Raw genomic sequence first — 23,480 nt, 5'->3', positions numbered from 1 at the left:
GGAGGCGACTCACTGCTTTTACAGGGCAGGAGGATGAGGATCAGGGGAGACTGACAAACTCTGTGTGAGTGGTAGCTACTAACCCTGAGAGCTGACTCTCTTCTAGGTGGGCTCTGGTTGTGGAGTGGTGGGGTACAGAGCAGCTATGTGCAGACTTCAGAGCAGCCTGTCCTCCTGTCCTCACTTGCCCTGAGTGAGCCGGGAGAGCTGGCAGAGAGCACTGGGACTGGGCTCTGGCGGGCCCTGACAGCTCAGCAGTGGCAGCAGCAGTGGTGGCAGGGGCTATTCTGAGAGCTAGGAGGGGCAGGGAGCTGGGAAGGGAGGAGGGGAAGCAGCTGGGAGGAGACCGTCCTTGAGGGGCAGGAGGAAGTCCCATAGCAGGGATGGGGGTGTCTGCCAAGGCACATACACTGGGAGATCTGTGTGGTGTGCGCTCATCATGGGAGGGGTAGACCAGTGGAGGTATCCAGGAGTGTGTTGTTTGGGTACACGTGTACAAGTTTTGTGATCCAAGTAAGGGTCAACTGAGAAAACACACAAAGTAAGTGTGTGAGCCAGTGAGTGTGTATGCTTAAGTGTGCTCAGGAAGGTGTGGAAGAAAGCACACCTGTGTGTGGAAGGAGGAAGAATGGAAGAGTAAGCAAGTGGGAGCTTGTTGGGGAGCAAGAATGAATGTGGGGGTGAGTGGCAGGGAGCAGACACAGGAGCTGGAGAGCATGAATGGAGGAGGGGAGTGTGGGAGCCCGGAATCAAGACAACTGTGAGAAGGTTGCAGTTGTGTAACTGACACTTGAATGTAGGGCACATGGCAAGTGTACATGTGAGAGAGCTAGTGTGTGTGAGTGAGTGCAAGTGTGTGCATGGCAGAAGCAGGTTGGAGCTGTGTGCTTTGGGAAGAGTAGGAAGGGAAGATACAAATGAACAACAGTAACAAAAACAGCTAGCATTTACAGAGCACTTCCTTTGAGCTGCTGCCATTCAGAATTGTTTCATTCTTCAAATGTCCTGTGAAGGCAGTGCTATCGTGACACCCACTCACTGAAAGAGTAGCAAACAGTGACTTTGAGCAGCTAAGTAACTTACCCATACTCTTAATCACAGTTAGACTGCCTCCTGATGAATGTGTGAGCAGGGGCCAAATTAGAGTGAAAAAGACTGTCAGTGTGTACCAGTGGGTGTGTTGAGTATGTGTAGTGCAGGCAGAGTGTGCCACGCATGGGCCCCAGAGGAGAGGCCAGGCAGGTTGTGGACACTGGGCAGGGGCTGAGCAGAGCCTGAGTCAGCCTCTGGGCATCACTGCCAAACTGGCTTCCCAGCCCTATGGCAGCAGCCTGTGCCAGTGCCCCCAGCTAAGTATCCTCCAGCCCTGGTATGGCCCCCAGCAAGGTCCCATCTCTTTCTCAGAGCCGGGCCCAGGCTTGAGACTGACAGGAGGCTTGCCCAAGGGACAGCCTCCAGTGTGGGTCCCCCAGGCAAGGAGGCATCTGAGAACTGTGAGAGGGGGTCAGGCAGTGATTTCAGCCCCTTGTGGTTCTAAACAGAACCACCTGGAGGGTGTGCGTGTGTAGGGGGCAGCCAACAACAGTTCCCATGCCCACCCTTGCCTTTGGGATGTGACTCAGGCAGATGCCATGCCAGGCATCTGCAAGCTGGGCCTGCTCCCACCCAGGGTTGGGGGGGGAGGAGAGGCAGGCGCCTCCAGCCCTGCCCCCACTCCCACCCTCACCCTTGGCCCTACTCACCAGATCCTAAGCTAGAAAGAAGGAAGTTTTGAGAGAGGATTGCTGTTTCCCTTGCCTGGGACGCAGTCCTCCCACTGCCCAGAGAAGTCTGCATCTCCAACTCCTCCAGGAGCCAGGTACTGGCTGGGAGGAGCTTAAGAGCTTGGAATTCTAGTCTGAGACATGCTATTTGGGCCTCAGTTTCCTAACTGGCAAACAGGAACATCGTGCTAAAGGTATAAAGTGTTGTTGGCAGGGCAGCAAGTAGTGCAGGCAAGCAGGGAACAGAGGCATGTGTGGGAGTTGGGGTTAGAGAAGGTGTCAGGGTTAAGTTGACATTTGAGCTAAGTGAAGAGTGGGAGACCCTCTGGTGAGGGCTTTGAGGATGGGAATGGGTGTTATAAGCATACAGCATACCCTGAGAGAAGGCTGGCAGATGCAGTGGTGGCTGGAAACATAACCTTGCACCCTGTGGGATGAGGTAATGGACTGCCCAATCACTCAGCTAGTGGCTCTCTTCTAGGTCACGTGATGATCTGATTAGCATCTGAGTCCTCCACTAGTCTATACAGTAGGGACCTCATTTGTCTCAGTTGCTGCTCTTGCCATAGTGCCTTGGACAGTACTGGGTGCATCAAAGGTGCTCAATAAATACCCATTAAATGAAGGAGAAGCTTTTCTCAAAATACTCTGAACTTCAGGATAAGCACTTGCTCCAACAGCCGCTTTGAGAAGCTCCCACAGACTCTTAAGACAATGATTTGCAAAGTATGGTCCCTGGTGCATCACCTAGGAGCTTGTTAGAAATGCAAAGTCTCGGCCCCAACCCAGATTTGCCAGATCAGAAGCTAGGGGCCTGGGGCCCAGAGATCTGTTTTAACGAGGATAATTCTGCTACAAATTGAGCTTTGAGAACCAAAGCTCTAAAACTGTGCCTACAGGCACCATAAGAGCCCATGCAGACCCCATTTGCAGATAGAGAAGCCAGGATTGTGGCAGAGACTGGCCTAGAACCCAGATATTCTCAAACCATTCGTTTTTCCCAGACCAGTTCAGGGCACAAAGAGAGAGTTAGGTCATCCACCCGCTCAGCTTTTTGGAAGGGATTTGGAAAGGACTTGGAAACATCAAGGGTCTAGAAAAAGAGGGCGGGGCCTTCCTCCGGGAGGGTGCGGAAGGCGGGGCCAGTGCGCTGAGTCCCGCCCCTCTCCCGTTGCCCCGGGAAACCCCGGGTTGTAACAATAACCCGCTGACGCGCTTCGGGGAGGGATCTTTTCGAGTCTGTGGGACGACCGGTCCTGCCGCGGACCAATGGAAGCACTCGGGCTCCGCCCCCACGTCCCCTCCTCAAGCACCGAGCAGGAGGCGGGGTCGCGTCCTCCTCTTCTCCCCCGCTCCGTAGGCGGCGCTGTGGCGTGCAAGGGCTGCGGTGGGGTCGCCCCGGGCTGGGAGCTCCACGCCCCCGCCCCAGCCTGCAGGCGGGGCACCCGGCAGGCCGAGGATTCCGCGGCCGCGGGCGAGCACGCCCCGCCCCCTCCCGCGCCGGGCCCGCCCCCTCCCTGTCCCCCGCCCATTCCGAGGTGCAGCCGGCGCTGAGCGCGGCAGGCGCGGGAGCTGGTGCTGGAGCCGGAGCGGCGGCGGCGGCATTCACCGGGCGGCGGCGGCGCGGGCTCCGGCACGGGCTCGGGCTCCGGCATGGTGCAATCCGGCGTCGTCCCGGGAGAGCGGGGCCCGCGCGCGGGACCGGCGCCCAGGGAGCGGCGGCAGCGGCGGTGGCGGTGGTGGCTGCAGGCGCAGGCAGGCGGCAGGTGCTAGAAGCCGGGCTGGGCGAGGTGTGTACCCGCTGGGTTCCCGGGCCGCCGCCCCCTCACTGCCAGGGTCTTTCCCTCTTTTCGTGCTCCCCAGCGCGTCCAGCCTGCTGCCTCCGCGCCTCGGCCCATGGCGCCCCGCGGTTGAGCCGGCGCCGCCAGGGACCCCTCCCGCGGGCCTCCCCGGGGCACGCAGATCTCGGAGCCGCCCGCCCACCCTCCGCGGAGCCTCCCTCCCCTCCTCGCCCGAGCCGGGCGGGACCATGGCTGCTAAGCTTCGAGCGCATCAGGTGGACGTGGACCCGGACTTCGCACCGCAGAGCCGGCCGCGCTCGTGTACCTGGCCCCTGCCGCAGCCCGACTTGGCGGGCGACGAGGACGGAGCACTGGGCGCAGGGGTGGCTGAGGGTGCCGAGGACTGCGGGCCGGAACGCCGGGCGACGGCCCCGACGATGGCCCCAGCGCCGCCGCTGGGCGCGGAGGTCGGACCGCTGCGGAAAGCCAAGAGCTCCCGGCGGAACGCGTGGGGGAACCTGTCCTACGCCGACCTCATCACCAAAGCCATCGAGAGCGCGCCGGACAAGCGGCTCACGCTCTCACAGATCTACGACTGGATGGTCCGTTACGTGCCCTACTTCAAGGATAAAGGCGATAGCAACAGCTCGGCCGGCTGGAAGGTGGGGGCGTCCGGCTGGGGAGGGGGACTGGGGATGCTGACTGGGGCTTCCAAGGGCTGCTAGGTGCGTCTGGGTTCTAGGCGGGCCGTCGGTAGGAGGGCTCTGGAGCACCCTCAGGGGTCATGGAGTGTGCGCCCAGGGCGTGGGGCCGGTCGGTGGACAGGCGGGGGCGTGCTGGGAGCAGCTGTGTGCGTGCTCCCTCGCTAGGAAGGATGCGGGGTGGGAGGTCTGGTAGGGTAACAAGGGACTGTCGCTATGAAGCGTCCCCGAGGAACATCTCCACCCCATCCTTGGGGGCATAGCAGAGGAACCCATTCCCAGGCTATGGACATTGGAGAGTGCCCCTTGTTCCCCGAGTTTGCTTTGTGTCACTCTTGTTTTACCCTCTCCACCAGGGCACCCTTTTTAAAGAGCTGGAGTCATGACTTGGGGCCACTGGTTGCTTTCCCTCCCAAATCTCTCTACTGCCCTTTCCGGAGGTGGCCCCAGAGTGAGGAGTGCAATGGACCATGGGCCCACAGTTTTCTGGGTGCCTGGAGTTCATCCTGGGGCACCAGTCAGCCTGGGGTGGAGAGTGTGGCAGGGGACCTGAGATGTGAGTTCTCCTTGGGGCAAATGCTGTCCAAGCCTTACCCGAAACAGCGTGTGTGTGTGTGTGTGTGTGTGTGTGTGTGTGTGTGTGTGTGTGTCTCGGGTGGGGGCTGGGGGGGTGATGGCATGTTGGTGGGAGAGTAGGATGTTGAGGGCTTGAGATCTGTTACTGCTCACCCCAGGCTGCCTTTCACCTCCCTGGCTTTTGAGCCCAGATGCATTTAGGGGTTGTGGGGAAGAGCTGGGGTACCCCAAGGAAGCCCCAGTGCCAGGCAGTGGAAAGGGGGGAGCCATCTTGGGAGAAGACAGGGGTGATTTGATTGTGGCCTTCTCTGGCCATCTTGTTGGAAAATGGGGGTAGTTTTGCCTTTGGGGGTGAGGAGATTGGACTGGGGCTTGTGCCTAGGAGGTGAGCTGTCATAATCCCTATGGGAGAGGCACACCTGAATCCAGGGATGGGGCTGTGCCCTGTGGTGCTTGCAGGTCCAAGGGAGGGGGTGTGCCAGTGCAGGAGGTGAGGCTGTGGACATGGACAGCTCCAGATGCCCATAGCAGCCTTGTAAGGATCTGACCTGGGAACCCAAGGTTTTTTGTTGGCAGCTTCTCTGTCTCTCACTGACCACTATGGGGCAGGGACAGTCTGGAAGAGTAGACATGAGTTTCCTTCCCTATCCCCTCTTCAGTCCCCTTGGGCTCAACCCCCACAGAACACAACTTCCTCCCAAATAGGTCCTGTTATTGGGCTTTGCAACCACCTCCCTCCCTGCTCCCCTTGCCCTGGCCCACCTGCCACTCCTTTTTGTAAATGTGATAACTGTCCTCAAGGGCACAAAGTTCCAATGATGCCTCCTTCAGGAAGCCCTTCTTAACCCTTGTTAGCTGGCTTAGAACTCCCCCTTCTCTGGGCCTCTCCATGCCTGCAGTGGATATTAGCCATTTGTGTCCTGTCTCACTTCTCCTCTCTCCCTTTTGAAAACAGCAGCAGTGTCAGGGCCATTCTGTGCCCCCAGCACACAGCATAGATCTTGGCACCAAGCAGTCATCAGTGTGTGCAGAGGAGAGTGAAAAGATGAGTAGATAGTAGAGAGGTTGTGGAGGTCAGGAGAGAACAGTGGGCCAGAGCAGGTCAGGAGGGCTTCTGTGCAGGAGGTGGAGCTCCAGCTGGACTTGGTGGATGAGGAAGAGTGGTGAAAGATGGGAAGAGGGGACTTGAGGCTGGAAGCCAGGAGACAACTGCGGTTCATTGAGCATTTCAGGGCTGAAGTCTGTCAGGCACTTCACATGCATCCTTAATGCTCTCAGCAGTCTGGGAGGTGGGTTTTACTATGACCACTTACAGAGGAGGGCTCTGAAGCCCAGACTGGGGGAATGAACTGCCTAAGGTCAACACTTAAAAGATGGGAAAGCTGGACTCCAATCCAGGTGTGTCACCTTCCAACATCCCACTCAGCCACTGGACTAGGGTCTTGCTGGCAGCAAGTATGAGAAGGGGATGCAAAAGGCTTTTGTGCAGGGGCAGATACAAATCCTAGGATGTGGTGGAACTGAACTTGGAGATAATTTAGTCTTATGAGTTCATTTCTCGGACTGTGAGACTGAAGCTTTGGAGGGTGATGGGTCTCTCCTGAGGCTTCAGTAAGCAGCAGGCCCTGGATCAGGGCCCAAGTCTCGCCTGTCCACTGAATGCAGTTGCCACTGCGCCACACTGCTGGGGACACACTGGTTCTCCCTGTGCCTGGCTCCCACTCCTGGGCTGGGGCACTAGAGAAGGTGCCTTTGACTTGGGCTCCCTTCTAGGCCCTTGCAGAGACCACCCAGGCGCTGGGAATATTGTCCCCTTCCATCCCCCTAGCTCCCTGGGGGGCCTCCTTTCCCTTGCATTCCTGCACCTTCCTTCCCCTTTACCTCTTCCCCCGTTCCCTGGTGGAGGAGCCATCCACAACTCTCAGCTGATCTCGGGTTGACTGTGGCTGAGGTCCACCTCAGGTGCCAGGCCTGGGAAGAAGGCCCATTATGCTTGCCTCCCTCCCTCCCCCACAAAAGTGTTGCTCTTGAATCCCTGGGATGTATGAAAGCCTGCATTCCATAGGGTGGTGGTGGGGTGGGACCAACAGAGAAGGCCTTGGCCCTGCTTTCAGGATGCAGGCACTTCCACACTTAGTCCCTGTGTTTTGAGACAGGAAAGGTTGGGGGTAGGGCAGAGGTTCAGTGAAGGTGGGTAGATATCCTGAAGACCCAGGCAGGTCCTCACAATGGAAGTGGCACTTGATCTGGGCTGTCTCTTGATGGGGAAGAATTTGGGAGATAGTCATTCAGAAGGTGTTGATTGCACACCCAACGGCAGGTGGTAGAATTGTGCATGTTGGATTTGGGGGATGGTTTGAGTATGCCAGGCTGGAACCTAAGGCTCCCAGGCTGGCAGGGAGGTGGCATGGGAAAGGTGGAGTGGGCAAGATGGGAAGGGGATGATGTGCTAGGCTTTTGCCCTGTGGTCTCATCTATGATGTGGGCAGGTAGTCGAGTCACTCTGGACAGTGTTTGGAGAAGGCAGGACCAGCAGCAGGTTCTGGACACACCAGGCCAAGACCTGGAGAAAAAAGGCAGGGTTCAGTGCTAAGAACCCCACCGACGGGACTCATCATGTTCTTCCTGGGGCAGAGGGTCTCAAGCTTGGGATCAGTGCTTGGTCAGGTCTCTCTCTCTTTTACCATGTCCCAAGAGTATGGAAGGAATGTGGAGCCTCCCACTCCCTCTCAGATGCTAACAGCCCCACTTTCCCTTGGCTCTGGACTCCTCCAGGAAGCCTTCCAGGCTGTTCCTAGTCCTGCCACTCCTTCCACTCAGCACTCCTGGAGTTGTTCTGCCTCCTTTTGTGTTTCCTGGCTGCAGGCTCCTTTGGGAGCTCCCAGGCCAGGCCTGGGCGCCTCCCATTCCTGTCCCCAGGCCCTTGGGGGGAGGGGAGAATACAGTGGATGGGGACTTCCTTTCTCCCTCAAGGAGCAGCCTGGCTGTTGAGAGGTGGGATCAGAGACTGGTGTTCCCTCCATCTGGCCCAGGCCCTGTCCCTGGACCTGTAAGTTCCAGGTGGGGCCCCAGGACTGGAAGAAGAGACAGATCTCAGAGGCCAGGAGCAGGGCCCTGCTTTAGACACATAGTGGTTGTGAGTGTAGGGCTCCCCTCTGCCCTCCCCCACCCCCAGCCTGCTTGTCAGGACTCCCTCCTCCTCCTTTGTCCTCGGGGATCCCCAGCCCCAAGGGCTGGTGGGGGTGCAGGAGGAGGCGGTGTGAGCCCGATTGGGGGGTGTCCTCACCCTCCTCACTGCACGAGCGAGGGGCTGGCAGCTGCCCGCCTCCTGGGCACGAGCCCGTGCCAGCCGCTCCTGGCACAGTTGCTGGCACGCCCGGCAGACTCCCACGGCCACCTGCTCACACCCACCCACGAGCGCTGGCGCGCTGCGGGCCCTTCCGGCTTCCCGGGCCTCCCGGCTCCCCTCCTCCGCCGCGGTACCGGAGCCCCCTCCCCAGTCCTCAGCTCCCAGAGGACCACTCGCTCCCCGTGGGCCCCACAGACCCCCGGGCCCCACGCAAGTTGGGGAGCTCTCGAGGCGGGGCCGCCGGGGCCTCGAGGGTAGCCGCGCCACGGGAGAAGGGGGATTGGGAGGCAGACAGACCGACAGACAGGGTGAGGGCCCCCGCCTGCCACCTGGCGCCGCTCCAGCGGGACGATGGCGGGCAGCGCCGTGCCAGGCAGTAATTGCAGACAGACTAATTTAAAGAGATGAGACGGTTATTTTTAACTCGCGTTAAGGTAATGAACAGCGCGGGGGGTTTGCGGGTTCGAAAGTTCAGCACCCCCCAACCCCCACTTTCTGCGGGTGGGCCCCCCCTCTCTGAACGCTCTGAGGGCTTCAGCTTCGGGACTTAGGGGTGCGGGGAAGGGAGGTTGAGGAGCAGAGAGGCTCTGGGGGCAGGAGGGCTCAGGACCAGGCACGACTTGCTATGAGCGTGCCCCATCAAATCCTCAAGACCGTATTTCCAACTGGGTTAGAGTCCCTGTTTCCAGGTGGGGAAGTGACTTGCCCGAGGTCACGTACCTAGGAAGTGGCAAACCTAGAGAATGAACCCCCTTCTTACTCTCAAACTCAAGCTTTTTCCATGCCCTTGGGCAGACTGGGTGTGGTAGGGGACTGAAGGGAAAGGACTTGGGTTTGGACTTTGAAAGGCTTGGGGGCTTGTTCCTTGGAGTCCACCTTCTCCTGTCTTTGGGTGGCAGTTGGTGGGTCTGTCTTTGCCTTTTGAGGGCTAAGGGGGATGGAGTGCCTCAACTGTAGGGGGGAGCTTCTCCTCACCTCTCTGCTTCCTTAATCTCCCAGTTGACTCATCCACCCCTCCCTACTCCAGCTATGGATCTGCCTGCCACCTTGGGCTGGATACCTGGGAGACAGGGAAGGGGCTAGGCCCCCTCCTGATCTCTTTCTCACTCTCCAGCTCCAGATCCAACTTTGGGTCTCTGAAGTGGTGGAGGAGTATGGAACCCAACTTGACTGCCCTCAGTTCCTCTAACACAATCCCAGTGACTGGGAGTTCACCTCTGGCACTGCCTGTTCTGTTGCTGGACAGTCTTTAAGCTATAAAGGGATGTGTTTCTTCTCCCCAGCATCATTTTGGGGTAACTTGGAGTCAGAGCTAGGCAAGGGTGGACAGAGCCCCTGTGGGGAACCTGATCCAGTGTGTGTGAGGTAGAGTGACGTGTTCTGTCTCATTCTGATCCTCATCGTCCTCCTGTGTGTTCAGGGTTCCTTACTTAACTCAGTCTCTGAGCCTTTCAGTGCTTTGACTTACAAGTCCTCAGGTTCTAGGAGAACTGGGGGTTCGTTGGACAGAGGGCACATAGTACTGAGGAGTTCTTGCTGGTAGATGCACGTAAGAAGTATAGGTGTGAATGGTCTTAAACTTGGGATCCTACTTAGAAATGGCTGCCCCGCCACTAGGCAGTACCCAGGTGGCAGACATTATCCTAGCACAAGGTGTGGTCATGGCAGTCCCAGATGGCCCCCAGAGTAGGCAGATGGGGGGTTCAGGGTGTTAGGTGGGCATTAGCTGAGGCTCTGGGGCCTGGATAGGGCGCTCAAGGGACAGCTGGATCTTGAGCGCCCCCCTTCTCCTGGCACCCAGGTTACCATGGAAACCAACTCCTCTTTGGGAGGGTTTGGCTGTTTGCTGCCTCTCCCCACCCCCCCAACCCATATGTGGGGGTGGGAGGGGGGCCAGGTGGTGTGTGGGGGAGGGGCCTCCCTCTGCAGAGAAACTTTTTTGGTCTCTAAGGGGGGGTACCTCTTGTGAGAAGGGGGTGCTAGAATAAGAGAATTAAGGTGTGGGTGCTAGACATTTTCATTTCATCATCCCTACGTCCTGTCAGATCTGCATTAATAGCCCCATTTTGCAGCTGAGGAAATCGAGTCATAGTTGGGCAAGGCAGAGTCTTGATTTAGATGCAGATCTGTTTCTATCTTGTTTCTCCACCTTAGAACGCCAGTGCTCAGCCCCATATACCAGCCGGCCCACCTGCCCTCAGTCCCTCTCCTGCTTTAGAACCCTCCTAGGCTCCTCAGTTCCCCCTGGGAGCCAACCAACTGCTCTGTTTGGACCCCTGGGCCCTCTCCTGACATTATCCAGGCCCCACCCTCCCTTCCACTTTCCCTGCTGCCTCTGATCTCAGGTGTCTTGCTCTGCCTGCCACCTTCACACCCTATTGGAGTGCTCAACACACAACTGCTCCTTTGTCACATGCTCACCAAGGCAGCCCTCCTTGGCTGCACCCTTGGGACCCCTCTCAGAAATTAAGTGGGGTACTTGGGTGGTTTGATTGAAGACTTACCTTCCAGGTGATTCTGGAACACATCTCCTTGAGAATTTCTGCCTTAAATCCTTAGTTGTTCACAAACGCAACTGGTGATCAGAGTCACCTAGCTTTTCAACAAAACAGGTTCCCACTCCCTATCTCATCTCCTCTATTTCGGACTGTCAGGGTGTGGCCTCTGGGATCTGTATTCTGACAGGTATGTCTGGAGATGGATCATTCAGAATTGAGGCCTTACATAGTGGCTTCCTGATCTCCTGCTTGTCCCTTCCTCCTTCCAGAGTTGACCAGCTTCTTCAAGCCCACTGCCCAGGTGGATCCAACTCCTCTCCTCACTTCTTTGAGATCCTCTAGAGATTTGAACCCCATGTAGTGAGTTTGAAGGGACTGCCCCAGATGTGCATCCATCCCCACATCTTCCATGAGAAGGAAGCCACAGCCAGAGTTGCCTTGTACTGCTACTAGAGTCTTTGCCGCAGGATGGAAGGGAGTGACAGGGAAATGCTCAGCCAGCCGGTTGGACTGGGGTGGGGAAGAAACCCACACTCACAGCCCCTTCCCTGCTGGCTGAGGGGGTGGGTATGGAGAATAAGAACATGCGTACAGCCCAGCGCCTTCCCAGTCCTAGAGCCTCAATGTGACACTCCAGGCCTGCTACTCGCCAGCCTCACCTCCAGCCACCTTCCCATCTTCTGACCCATGCTTTAGCCACACTAAACTGTTTGTTCTGCCATGTGCTAACACATATATTTCTTTCATTTTCGCAGCCACCCTGAGACACTGGTATTATTACCATCCATCCCCAATCGCAGATTAAGAAACTAAGAATGGGAGAAGAGGCTTTAGCAGTTTCCCTCCATGAGTGGCAGCCCACCGCTGTGGCCAGGCCATTCCAAACTGACCTTCTCCTCTGAGGCTTCTAACCTGCGGGGAATGGCCCTGGGTTCCTGGCTGCCTTTCCCTGGGTTAGGGACAGATCAGCCTGATGTTCCTCTGATCTGCAGGCCCAGGGCTGAGGGCAGGTCCACCATCCACTATAATCCAAGGCTGCACATGGTGGGCACCTGCTGTGAAGTGTTGCTTCAAGAGAAGTGCACCCTGACCTTGAGGGGCCTGTCAAGCTCAGAAGAGGAGGCTATCTGATTCTGATTCAGGATAAAAACTGTTAGGGTAGGGATGGAAGGTCAGATAATCAGCTGTAAGGTGCTTGAAGGTGGGGGAGGGAGCCAGACAAAGGAGGTTGAGCCCTAAGGACTCTTCGGAGAGCCCAGCAGGAGTGAAGGTTGGAGAAGCAAGTGCTTGAGTGGCCTTGAATGTCAGGCAGGCTCAGGAGCTAGGTGCTCCAGGCTGTGGGGGCTGGGAATGGCACAGGTAGGTCACCCAAAGGTGGTATGGAGAGGGAACAGTGCGGGCCTGATACTGGGGCACAGGGGAGATGAGTCTGACATAGAATGGAGGCCTGAAGAGTCCAACAGGCGGCCTGCGATCTCTGCAGCTCCCTTCTGTGCCCTTGAGAATCTTAGGTGGAATAGAGCTGGGTTACCAGCCAGTGGTGCTGGTAGAGCCTAGTACTCCCTGCCCTCTGTGTACCTCGAGGAGGAGCCTCAGTTTCATGCTGTACAAAATGGAATGAGCTTTCCAGGAAAGATGCATATAAACTCCCCAGGAAGTCTTAGCTGTCAGTACTGCCATCCCTTGCTCTAGGAAGGGAAAGGAACCAGGGCCACTTCCCAATGTGCTATGTGGGGTAGGGCTGCCTTCACCTCACCCTGAGAGACACTGCCTTTGTGTCTGTCTGTCTCTGTGTGAGTGTGTGTGTGGTGTATGTTGAAGGAGTCCCCCTTCTAAGTATCTGAGTCTGAGATATCAGATACTTAGGAAAGTCACCTGCCCTTACTCTGACCCACTGCTTTTAAGCCTCCAGAGTCTTCCCCCATAGCCTTGAGAGGCAAACAGAGTGGGTTTGAGGCTCTTCACTTTTACAGATAAAGGAAATTACTTGTTTGAAGTCACCCTGGGACCTAGGGCTGCCTGGCCCTGGGATATTGGCTCTTCTTTGTCCTGCTGGCAGGCTGAGTGACCTTGGGCAGGCCCTTTCCTTTCTGGCTTCTAGTTCCCCTCCCCCAACACTCTGGGAAGCTCTGAGGCCTCCTCCTTCTCCCTCCTGTCCCCTCCCCTGTCCTCAGCTGGCCTTGCCACCTCCTCCTCTTGTAACCTGAGCTGGGCAGTGGGGGAAGGGGCTTGCCCTTTGCCAGAGGCACCTGCCAGCTGAGCAGATGTGTGGGGATGGAGGCCTCCGGAGGGGAGTTAGGGCTCCTAGCCAGCAAGGCCAGGACTGGGCATGCAGAGCTCAGCACACCCAGTCCTGGCCTCTGGCCTCTGCCCTGGAGCTCGCCTGAGCACGTGTTCATTTTTCAGTGGACATTCGTGGTGCTCCAACATGTTCTGAAGGGTCTCTGAATCTCCAGAAGACAGATGGCAGATGAGGCTGGTGTCCCGGTCTGGGTGGGCTGCCCTGGCTCCTGGAGCCCCTTGGCATGGGGACAGAGGGCCGAGGGCAGCCCTTGGGGGCAAGGCCAGTGTCTGTACGGGTGGCCATGCCCCTGGGAGAGCAGATGGTTCTCTTGGCACTGTGCCCACTCCTCCTCTTCCCCCCCTACACCTCCCACCAGGAGCCAGTCTGCAGGGCTGGGGCACAGCTGCTGGGCCCTCCCCAGAGCTGGGCCCAGGGCAGGGATGAGTGAGGTCACTGCAGCTGCTCCCAGGGCCTGGTCAGGGGAGTGGGGAGGTGCTGCCTGCCCGTGAGAGAGAGCTCAGACTAGAGGAGTGCCAGGGTGAGGTATGAATGGCTTTGCTGTTAGGGATTGTTTGAAGGGGTTGCTGAGCCAGCATGCCAGCCCCCTCTTCTGCCCCAGGCTCACTCTGGAGCTGCTTCACCTCAGTTCCGCCCTAGATGCCTTCAGAGGCTGCTCAGGGCAAGAGGAATAGAGCAAGGGCCCTGGGTGCAGATTCTTGCACTGCCATGCACTTTGACTTCAGTTTTTTATCTGTAAAGTGGGGATGACAAACCAACTCAGGTGGTTCTTTTTACCAAAGACTTGGTAAGATGGTAATTATTGAGCGTCAGCACAGGTATAACATGTTAATAGTCAATAAATGGTAGTCCTGGCTGAGTGTGGTGACACCCTGTAATCCCAACACTTAGGAGGCTGAGGCAGGAGGATCATGGGCTACATAGTAAAACCCTATCTCAAAAACCAAACAATAAGGCAATCCTTTCCCTTACCTTGCTGAATTCTCCAGAGGAGCAAGAAGTGTTGAGCCCTGTGGCAGGGGAAATCGGGAGGCAGGAAGCTTAGGCAGGACCCTAAGTCCTCCCTAAGCAGGGGAGTGGGCAGTGCCTGGAACACTGGCCTGAGGCTTTGCCTCAGGGTCAATGGCTGCTGAAGGCTCTGTCCTGCTCGTTGACTTCCCGTGAACCATGACTTGCCCCCATGAACTCAGGTAGGGAGACAGACTCAACAGAGTTGGGAGTCCAGCCTGCAATTAGATGTCCATAGTACTGCAGGGTGTATTTGGGGAGGCATGCAAGTGTCTTGAGGCCCTTGGAGGGACTCGGGAGGGGCCACAGAGCTGACCTTGCAGGAGCAGGATCTGGAGGGCAGAGCGAAGCACAAGGGTTGCAGGAACAGTGCAAAGGCATGAGGGATGGATTGTCTACCACAAATGGAGGTGGGCCTGGGCTTAGGGGTGATGGGGCTGGGGGCACCAGAGGGCTCTCGAGTGTCTGGAATTTGCAGGCTTGTGGGTTTTGAGCAGGAGTGAGTTTGTTGCTGGTTTGTTGCTGCTGGGCTGGTTGAGTGAGCTCTTCTAATATCTCTGGTGGGAAGGGAGTTATCACAACTTGATCTTTGACCTTATGCCTTGCTTCAACATTCGGTTCCTCCTGGACCCTGTCTGCCCACTTCTGTTCTATTGCTGGTCCTGAGTGCACTCACTTGTAGGCAACCTTGACTGTATGTCCCCACTTGTCTGTTTACCCTTCCTCTGCTGCAGACCCTAGAGCCCAGGACTACACATGGCTTCAGGACCCTGAGGTCATTCTTGTTACCTCTCTGCCAGGAAGCCTGCCTAGACTAAGCACCCCAGCTTTACCTTAGGCAACAGGGCAAGGGACCCCCAGGGAGTCTGAGACAAGCATGTGATCCTGGATGGGCTGGGGCCCCAGGGTGGGATGAGGGACAAGGGATGAAATGGGGGCTGCTCCTGGGACTCTGAGACAAGGAAGGAATGAGAGTCTTGCTATGTGGGAGCTCCCTGTGGATATTAGAGTTGATACCTTCTTTTATAGGGGAGGCTCAAGGTCACATGGATGAACCTGAGATTCCAACCCTTGCCCTATCCCTTTCTTCATGCAGGAAGGGAGGAAGGAGGGGAAAGGAAATGAGAGTCCTGGAGGGGATCAGAGCTCACACCACAGCCCCACAGGTGGTTTCTACTCTGGGGAGACATCCCATCTGGCATTGATCCCCTGAGAGAGGGACAAACCTGAGGCATCCACACCTTACCTTGGGTTTGGGCTTGGGCTTGGATGTATGAACACAAAACCCAGGAGTGAACTCAAGGGATCCTGGAACCCTCAGGTGCAGGTTTGGTGGGAGGGTGGGAGGACACGAAGGCTTGCATCTCCTATCTCTGATGAAAGCAAAGACAGCCTAGGCCTGAGAGCCAAGGCAGGGATGGCTACTAGAGTAGATAGCAGAGTGTCCCCTGTCACAGTCGGGGTGAAGTGGGAAGAGCCCTGGCTTTGGAGTCTCAGGAGTCATTTAACCCTTCAGATCCTCAGTTTCACATTTGTAAAATATCAGTCCCTACTGAAAAGGAGGGTTATCAGGATAAAAGCTTCACCTATGCCTGGCACATAGCAGGTGGCACCTTTCTCCTGCCTCATATTGGAAGCACATGCTGGTGGTGTGCAGAGCTGGCTCACACTGGCTCCTGAGAGCTGATCATGCACACTGTTTCCCAGGTCTTTACTCAGTGACGTCACGCTGGCAGCTTCACATGGGCCACAGTGGGAGTATTCATACCACAGGAAACAGCAAAAGCCACACATCCATTTGGCTGGGGGTTTCCTCCTGGAGAACTGGCTGGTAAACATTTAGCAGCACACTAGTGTATGTGTCCCCAGTAGGGGTAACCTTCCCCATACTCCCTGCCCACAATCACAGGATCAGAAGAAGGCACAGACAGCATGGGATTCCATGTCCCAGAATCCATCCTGTGGGCCCTCTTTAGCTCTAGTGGGGATAAAATGGGAAGTGAGGCAGTAGTGAGACTCTGGCCAGGCCAAGCAACCTAGAACACAAAGGTGTTCCCATGGATCCTTCTGGACCTGGGAAGACAGGACACAATTGTAGCACCAGACAGCCCCCTGTAGGTAGGGGGCAGCAAATGGTGGGACCTCTCTTTCCACACTCTACCCCCTGCCCAGACCTGGCAGGCCCTGGCTGGAGGAGTAAGATTGGATGAGGTTGAGCTGTCAGGGAATGAAGCTGTGCTGGGAGGAGAAATGAGGTTGTACTGGAAGATAAACGAGGTTGTACTGTCAGGGAATGAGGTGGTACTTGGAGGCAAGGTGAGGCTGCATTATTAGATAAATGAGGTTGTACTGTCAGGGGATGAAGTGTATTTGTACGAGAGATGATGTCCTGCTGGATCAGTCGGGTTGCACCATCAGAGAACATAGGCACACCACAGGAGGAAGGAGCGTGTCCGACTTACAGGATAAATGAGGGTGTCCTGCTGGATAAATGAGGGGGCCCATCAGGTGAATGGAGTGCTGTTAGCAAACGAGGTTGTACTTGCTGGATGAATGGGACTGGTGTGCTGGATAAATGGGGTTGTGCTGTCAGATGAATGCATTACTGCTCGTGGGCGAAGGGTGTCCTGGGAATAGATGAGAGTGTCCTGCTGGATAGATGAGCTGCTGCCACTAGACAGATCAGACTCTGTCCATGAGGGAGTCACCATCAGCAAGGTCGAGGTTATTCTGCCCCGCTGGGGCTCCTGGAGTGTTGTTTGGCTGGCCTGGGTGATGTGGGTTGTGGGAGACCTTGGTGGGAGCAAGCCTGGGTCAATCTGGGGAGAAGGTGCGGGCATAGGGAGGGCGTGGCTTGTGCACCCTGGAAGGCCCTCCTCAGCTCTCTCCATATCTAGTATGCTTGGGACCAGAGTGTTTTCAGATTTTGGAGCGTTTCAGATTTTGACTATTTGCATAGACTTTACCAGTTGAGTAGCCCTAATCCAAGAATCTGAAAACCATGACACACAAAAAGTTTCAGATTTTAAAGCACTTCAAATTTAGGATTTTAGGTTTAGGAATGTACAACCTGTATTAATTTAGAAAGTGAGCATTGCTGAAGGGGGCCAAAAAATAGCAGGAAAGAAGAACGGTTTTTGGAGAATAGTCAGGATGGCCTCGTTGCAAAAGGTACCATTGAATATAGATTTGGACTTGAGAGATCTCTGTGGGCATCTGGGGCAAGGGATGCTGCCTGGCAAGTTGAAGGAACAGGAAGGAGTATAGAGTAGGATGCCTGAGAGATTTTGGAGGGTCTGTGGACCATGGCAGGGATTTGGGGAGGACTGCACAAGATCTCTTCATTTTAAAGGCTCCCTCTGGCTGCCATGTGGATGCTGCAGGGAATCAAGGGTAGAAGCAGGTCGCTGTTGGAGGAACTGGATCTTCAAAGAACCTTGTCCCAGGGTCTCACCATTCGTGGGTGTTGAAGCTGAAACAGACATCCCAATCCAATGCACAGCCCAAGCGCTCTGCCCTGTGTTCACCTTGCCAGCCTCCTTTCTGTAGTGGGTAGGCCTTAGAGATCTGTTCTCCCCTGCCCAGGTTGTGAAGGAGAATGGAGTGGGCATGGGATGTAACCCACTTTCTTTTCCCTCTGCCCCGAGATGGTCTCCCTGAGGCCTCAATAGGGAGGACCTACCTCCCCTGGGAGTATGCACTAATCCTGGATGTAGTTGTGAGAGGTGTGCAAGGCCCCAGAAGCTGGGCCCAGCTCTGGGCACCAGGGGAGCTTGGGCATGCTGGGGCCATGGCTGAGGTGGTGGGTTGCTAGGTGACTCCAAGAGGGAGCCCTGGTTACTGCTGCCTGGCACAGGTGTCTCCCTTCTCTACCTCCCTTACCTCCTCCATGGCCTCTGGCCTCCCAGGAGGCCTTGAGGATAAGCCAGATTTGTGATCCGTGCTTGCTACTGGATGTTAGTGGGGAGCTCTGATTGGTACTAGATGCTGGGCCTTGAGGAGCCACATTGGGCTGCAAGGTCTGTGACTCTCTCAGTGGGTACATCTCTGACTCACCCCTGATCCAGAGCCCAGCTCAGAGCTACCTCCCTGCATGACCCTGGGCAAGGCATGTCATCCCCCTGGACTCAGCTGTCCTATCCATCTGGCCTGCAGAAACCCTCCTCAAGGGCTTGTTTTCTGAGGGATACAGAAGTCAGTGGACAGGGTCCCAGGTATTCCCACACCACCTGAGGCTTGAGGGTATATCACTTCAGTTTTGCATTAGATTCCATTTATAAGAGTTCCACTGCTTTAAGAAAAATCCCTGAAAACCTGTGGATTGTATGAATTCAAGAATTTCAGAGTCAAACTGCAAAGGTCCCCATAGAACAATTGGCCCATGTCCTCACTTTACGGGGAGGGCACCTGAGTTCGAGAGAGAAGGAGGGATGTGCTTGGTGGAGTGGGAAGAGCACTGGGCTGTGGTCAGGAGGCCTGGGCTCACATCTTTTCTCTGATACCAGGTCCTGGGCCACCTTGGGAAGGGTTTTTTTAGTTTTCCCTGGGTTGGGACCAGCCAAGGTGTCGGGCTGGGACTTGAGCTCCCAGGTACCTGGCTGTGTAGAGGACCAAGGGAAGAAGGATGCAAACCTTCATAGGCCTGAAGCATGTCTTAGGTAACATAAAACATTTTTATAATATTTATAAAGAAGATGTGAATGTATTATGACACACATGCAAAATTCCCTTGAATTCAAAAGAGGAAGCATGAGACTTTAGGAAATGTTGACCTTGCAACATGCCTCAGCCTTCCTACACCACTAGCTTTTAGGGTAGTTTACATGGAGAGTTGGAAGAGCACGGGCTTCTGTCTCTTCCCTGTCCTATGGCACAATGTAATTCCTTAGATTCAGAGTAAGACCAACCTGAAATCAATGTCTGGCTCTGTGCCACACAAACTGTGGTTCCTTAACCTGCTCATGGTCTCTGAACCTCACTTTCCTCATCTTGAACTTGGGATCCCAATCTTGACTCTATGGAGTCTGGCATAATGATTATGTGAGGTAAGACTTAGCACGCCTGGGACAAAAATGCTGGTACTATGTGCGGGGTACCTGGTGGTGTCCTTCCTCCTGCCCCCACCACTCTGAACCAGGCTGGCACATAATAATGACATTAATAAAGAGGTGTTGCCTGACCAACCTCCAGCTGGAGGAGTGGGAGGTGAGAGGTGGAGCCTCTGGCAAGTCAGACAGTCCTCTGGAGGATGAGAGCTGAGGTCTCTGAGGACCTGAGCACAGATGTGGGGAGGGGCCAGGGAGCCAGGTGCAGGGGCGGAACAGGGAAGGAGGTGAGGGAACACCACTCCCTGGGGGTCAAACTCCCCTCCTCTCAGGGCCCCAGGAGAAGCTAGGCAGGGCAAAGCTGGCAAGCTCCAGCTGTCACCTCCCAGACCCAGAAAGTGCCAGAGACAGCCTGGGGGTCAGCAGACTTGGGGTGGGAGGTGGAGGTGACACTGGGCAGCAGGAAGGACCTCTGGAGACTGGTGGGGACGAGGTAGGAGGTAGAGCCCCTGAAGCACAGGTTATCATGTGCCTGGGTGAATGAATGGGTTAAGAGCAGGTCTATAACCTGGGCAGGGCTAGGTGGCACCTGGTATCACTGCCTACCTGTGAGACATCGCACCTTTGGGGCTGGTGGATGAAATGGAGTAATGCAAACTTCTGCAAGTGGTTGGAGCCCAGCACCACTGTACTCAAAGCATGATGATAAGAAAATGGTGACAGAGCAGGTGATCTAGGAGGTGAAGGTGTCTGGCCAGAGGGAGGTGCTTAACCACCATTTATAAGCACCTGAAGTGTCTACCAACACTAAAGCACATGCGTTAGTTCATGGAATGATCTAACAGCCTCATGAGTTGTTGTGACAGTAACCCATTTTTTCAGAGTAGCTCAGAGATTGATACACTGCCATGGCCACAAAGCTGGGTGGGCAAAGAGCCAGGCATCCTGTCCCGTCCTCTGATAGCCAAGCCATGCTGTCAGCACAGTAGTGCTTGAGCACAGAAGTCAAGGCCGGTGGGAGAGAGATCCAGTGGAAGTTCTGCTCTAGGTTCTGTGGGAGCCAGGTCACTGGAGCTATGGGTTCCGCTGTCTTCCTTTGTCCCCAGGATAGGCCTTACCTAAGGAGCACTGCAGACTGGTACAGCAGAAATTAAGATGATGATATGGGCTGGATGGTAAAGGTGAAGGCTGGGAGGTACCAGAAAGGGTAGTGGAGCCTTCAGCAAGCACTTTGCCTCTCTGAGTCTAGATCTTCATGTCTGGAGATGAGGAGTGTGTGGGGATGGTGTAAAGAAAGACGCCACCAGGAAAGGGCTTGGAGGGCAGAGCTGGCCAGTGTGGGCAGGGATGTCTGGAAAGCCGTGCTGGCCTGAAAGCAGGCAGGTCAGGAGTGGACCCTAAGGTCTCCATGGCCAGAGGTCGCCCTGGCAGGTGCTTGGTAAGATCTAAGGCCTCTGTGGAGTTTGCAGGAGCTCAGAGAAGTTGGGGGTGAGTCTTTGGAAAGTCTCAGGCCTATATCCACCTTGGGGACCCCCCAGCTTACCTGCTTTCCCTGGCCAGGCCCTCCCAGCAAAGGGTTAACAGTCTTCTCTACCTGCAGTTGCATTTTAAAGACACGAAATTAAAGCAGGTAATTTATTCTCCCCACACACGAAAGAGCAATTAGTTCTAAACAGGGCTTAATCAGTCACCGCGAGATTGATTTCTGGAGCCCTGGGTTTTCGGGCTCCTGGCGCCATGCCAGGCTGGGGAAGGAGGGGGGCGGACAAATGAGCTGCGCAGCGGCATGAGCCCTTACATAATCTGCTGGGGGGCCCTGGCAGCCGGGCTAGCCCTGCGAGAGTCTTGGCAGAGTTGGGGAGAGGGGTCCTGCTTCTCTGCCTCTGGTCCTCTGCAGGCTCAGAGAGCTCGGTGGGGGTGGGGGTGGGGGTGGGGGGATGGGGGTGTGGCTGTCAAATCTCCAGGGAAAGGTTGAGCCAAAGCTCCAGCCCCATCCTTTTGGCTCTTGGGCATTGTCTGTGTCGGGTGGGGGAGGGTGGAGGTGCACCGGTGTGGTTTTGGGGAGAACAGCGGTATTCTGGGTTTGTCCAACCTGGCACTTACAAATGCACCCCGTCTTTTCCCAACTCTCTTATCCCACTGACCCTCTTGTCTTCCCTATTTTCTCTCCTCCCCCTCCGGCTCTCCTCTGCCTCTTACCCTCCCACTTTTCTTTTTCCTCTACTTCTCTTCCCATCACTTTCTCCTCTATCCTTTTGGCTTCCTTACTTCCCACTCCCCCACCCATGCCCTTGTCTCTGGCCACAGAACTCCATCCGGCACAACCTGTCGCTGCACACCCGTTTCATCCGCGTGCAGAATGAGGGTACTGGCAAGAGTTCGTGGTGGATGCTGAACCCTGAGGGCGGAAAGACAGGCAAGACTCCGCGGCGCAGGGCTGTGTCCATGGACAACGGGGCCAAGTTCCTGCGCATCAAGGGCAAAGCGAGCAAGAAGAAGCAGCTACAGGCACCCGACCGAAGCCCCGACGACAGCCCTCCGGGCGCTCCTGTCCCAGGGCCCCTGCCTGCCGCGGCCAAGTGGGCCGCCAGCCCAGCTTCGCACGCCAGCGACGATTACGAGGCGTGGGCCGACTTCCGCGGTAGTGGGAGACCCCTGCTCGGGGAGGCGGCCGAGTTGGAGGACGACGAAGCCTTGGAGGCCCTGGCGCCATCATCGCCACTTATGTACCCGAGCCCTGCAAGCGCGCTGTCGCCGGCGCTGGGCGCGCGCTGCCCCGGCGAGCTGCCCCGCCTGGCGGAGCTGGGAGGCCCGCTGGGCCTGCACGGCAGCGGAGGCGCGGGGCTGCCCGACGCCCTACTGGACGGCGCGCAGGACGCCTATGGGCCGCGGGCCCGAGCCGGGACGCCCGCCTACTTTGGCGGCTGCAAGGGCGGCACCTACGGCGGGGGAGGGGGCTTCGGGCCGCCAGCGCTCGGCGCGCTGCGCCGCCTGCCCATGCAGACCATCCAGGAGAACAAGCAGGCCAGCTTCGCGCCGGCCGCCGCACCCTTCCGCCCGGGGGCGCTGCCCGCCCTGCTGCCACCCCCGCCGCCCGCCCCGAGGCCCGGCCCGGTGCTGGGCGCGCCCGGGGAGCTGGCGCTGGCGGGCGCGGCCACCGCCTACCCCGGCAAGGGGACGGCCCCGTATGCGCCGCCGGCGCCCTCGCGCAGTGCCTTAGCCCACCCCATCAGCCTTATGACGCTGTCCGGCGAGGCGGGAGCCGCGGGCCTGGCACCGCCGGGCCACGTCGCAGCCTTTGGGGGCCCACCTGGTGGCCTCCTGCTGGACGCAATGCCAGGGCCATATGCGGCCGCAGCCGCCGGGCCGCTGGGTGCCGCTCCTGACCGCTTCCCGGCGGACCTGGACCTCGACATGTTCAGCGGGAGCCTAGAGTGTGACGTCGAGTCCATTATCCTCAACGACTTCATGGACAGCGACGAAATGGACTTCAACTTCGACTCAGCCCTGCCTCCACCGCCCCCTGGCTTGGCCGGGGCCCCACCCCCTAACCAGAGCTGGGTACCTGGCTGAGGGCCGCCTCCCAGGTGCCCCGGTCCATCCCCAAGGGGCCTCTGTCTTCCCATCCTGATCCCTGGGTCCCCATCCCCGATCCAGCTCCACGGGAGGACCCAGGAGGCAGCCCCAAATCAGTTAGAGACAGCCCTCAGAAGTTGACCGCAGAGGGAAGAGGGAGAGAGCGATGGGGCACCCTGTCATTCCTGTGGAACTCCTGAGACCCGCCTCCCCCTCCTCCTCCAAGGGGCAGGAAGCCAGGGAGAGGAGGCTAAAATCCACTGGGGAAGAGCAAGGTGGGCCACCTGGTTGGATGCTGGCCAGGGAAGCCACCTAAGAGATGGGGCGGGGACGTTTCTGAATCTTTCATTTGCGGTGACGTGACGCATAGCCCACCCCAAACTCCAATCTGATTCTCAAATTGACACTTTCCCCCCAGCTGGTCTTAGTCTCACTACCCGAAGCCAGCAACTCTGGAAAACACAGCTAAAGATTGGCCATCCACCCTGAGCAGTTCTCTTCCAGCCCTAAGCCGTCCTCCCACGACTCCCAACCCCACGGTTTAGCCTCTTCCTCCTTTCCTAGCCAGCCCTGGTGTCTCCTCTCCCACGTCAGTCAACCTTTACCAATCCCCACACCTCCAGTACTGGTGATAGCCTCTTCAGCAGGCTTCAGCTCCGGATCCACCCCCCAACCTGACACCCCTTTCTCTGTGCCAGTTCTGGCCCCTCTCCCATATTTATAAGTGTCCAGTCGGGGCGGGCAGTGGGCGCGGTGTCCCCAGCGCGTATAGTAGGCAGTGTACCGTGGCCGTGCTGTCAGCGTGTGCGTGTGCGTGTGTGCCGTGTTGAGGCCGTGTAGAGTGCATTGTACAGCATATTTTCATGAATAAAATTGTTTTA

General features: G+C 56.9%; 1 protein-coding gene across 1 annotated transcript; it reads left to right on the top strand.

Annotated features, from left to right (window-relative positions):
- The first annotated feature begins 3,331 nt into the window (after positions 1 to 3,331).
- Foxo6 (forkhead box O6) lies at positions 3,332 to 22,875 on the top strand. Its single transcript, XM_020167990.2, has 2 exons — positions 3,332 to 4,206; positions 21,331 to 22,875. The coding sequence occupies exons 1-2, from the start codon at positions 3,793 to 3,795 to the stop codon at positions 22,594 to 22,596; spliced, it is 1,680 nt and encodes a 559-aa protein (XP_020023579.1). The 5' UTR covers positions 3,332 to 3,792; the 3' UTR covers positions 22,597 to 22,875.
- Positions 22,876 to 23,480: the final 605 nt, after the last annotated feature.

This window comes from Castor canadensis, chromosome 7 (genome assembly GCF_047511655.1).
Source record: "Castor canadensis chromosome 7, mCasCan1.hap1v2, whole genome shotgun sequence".
NCBI lineage: Eukaryota > Metazoa > Chordata > Mammalia > Rodentia > Castoridae > Castor > Castor canadensis.
The sequence above is the reverse complement of the archived record's forward strand: the minus strand, read 5'-3'. Positions and strand labels throughout refer to the sequence as shown.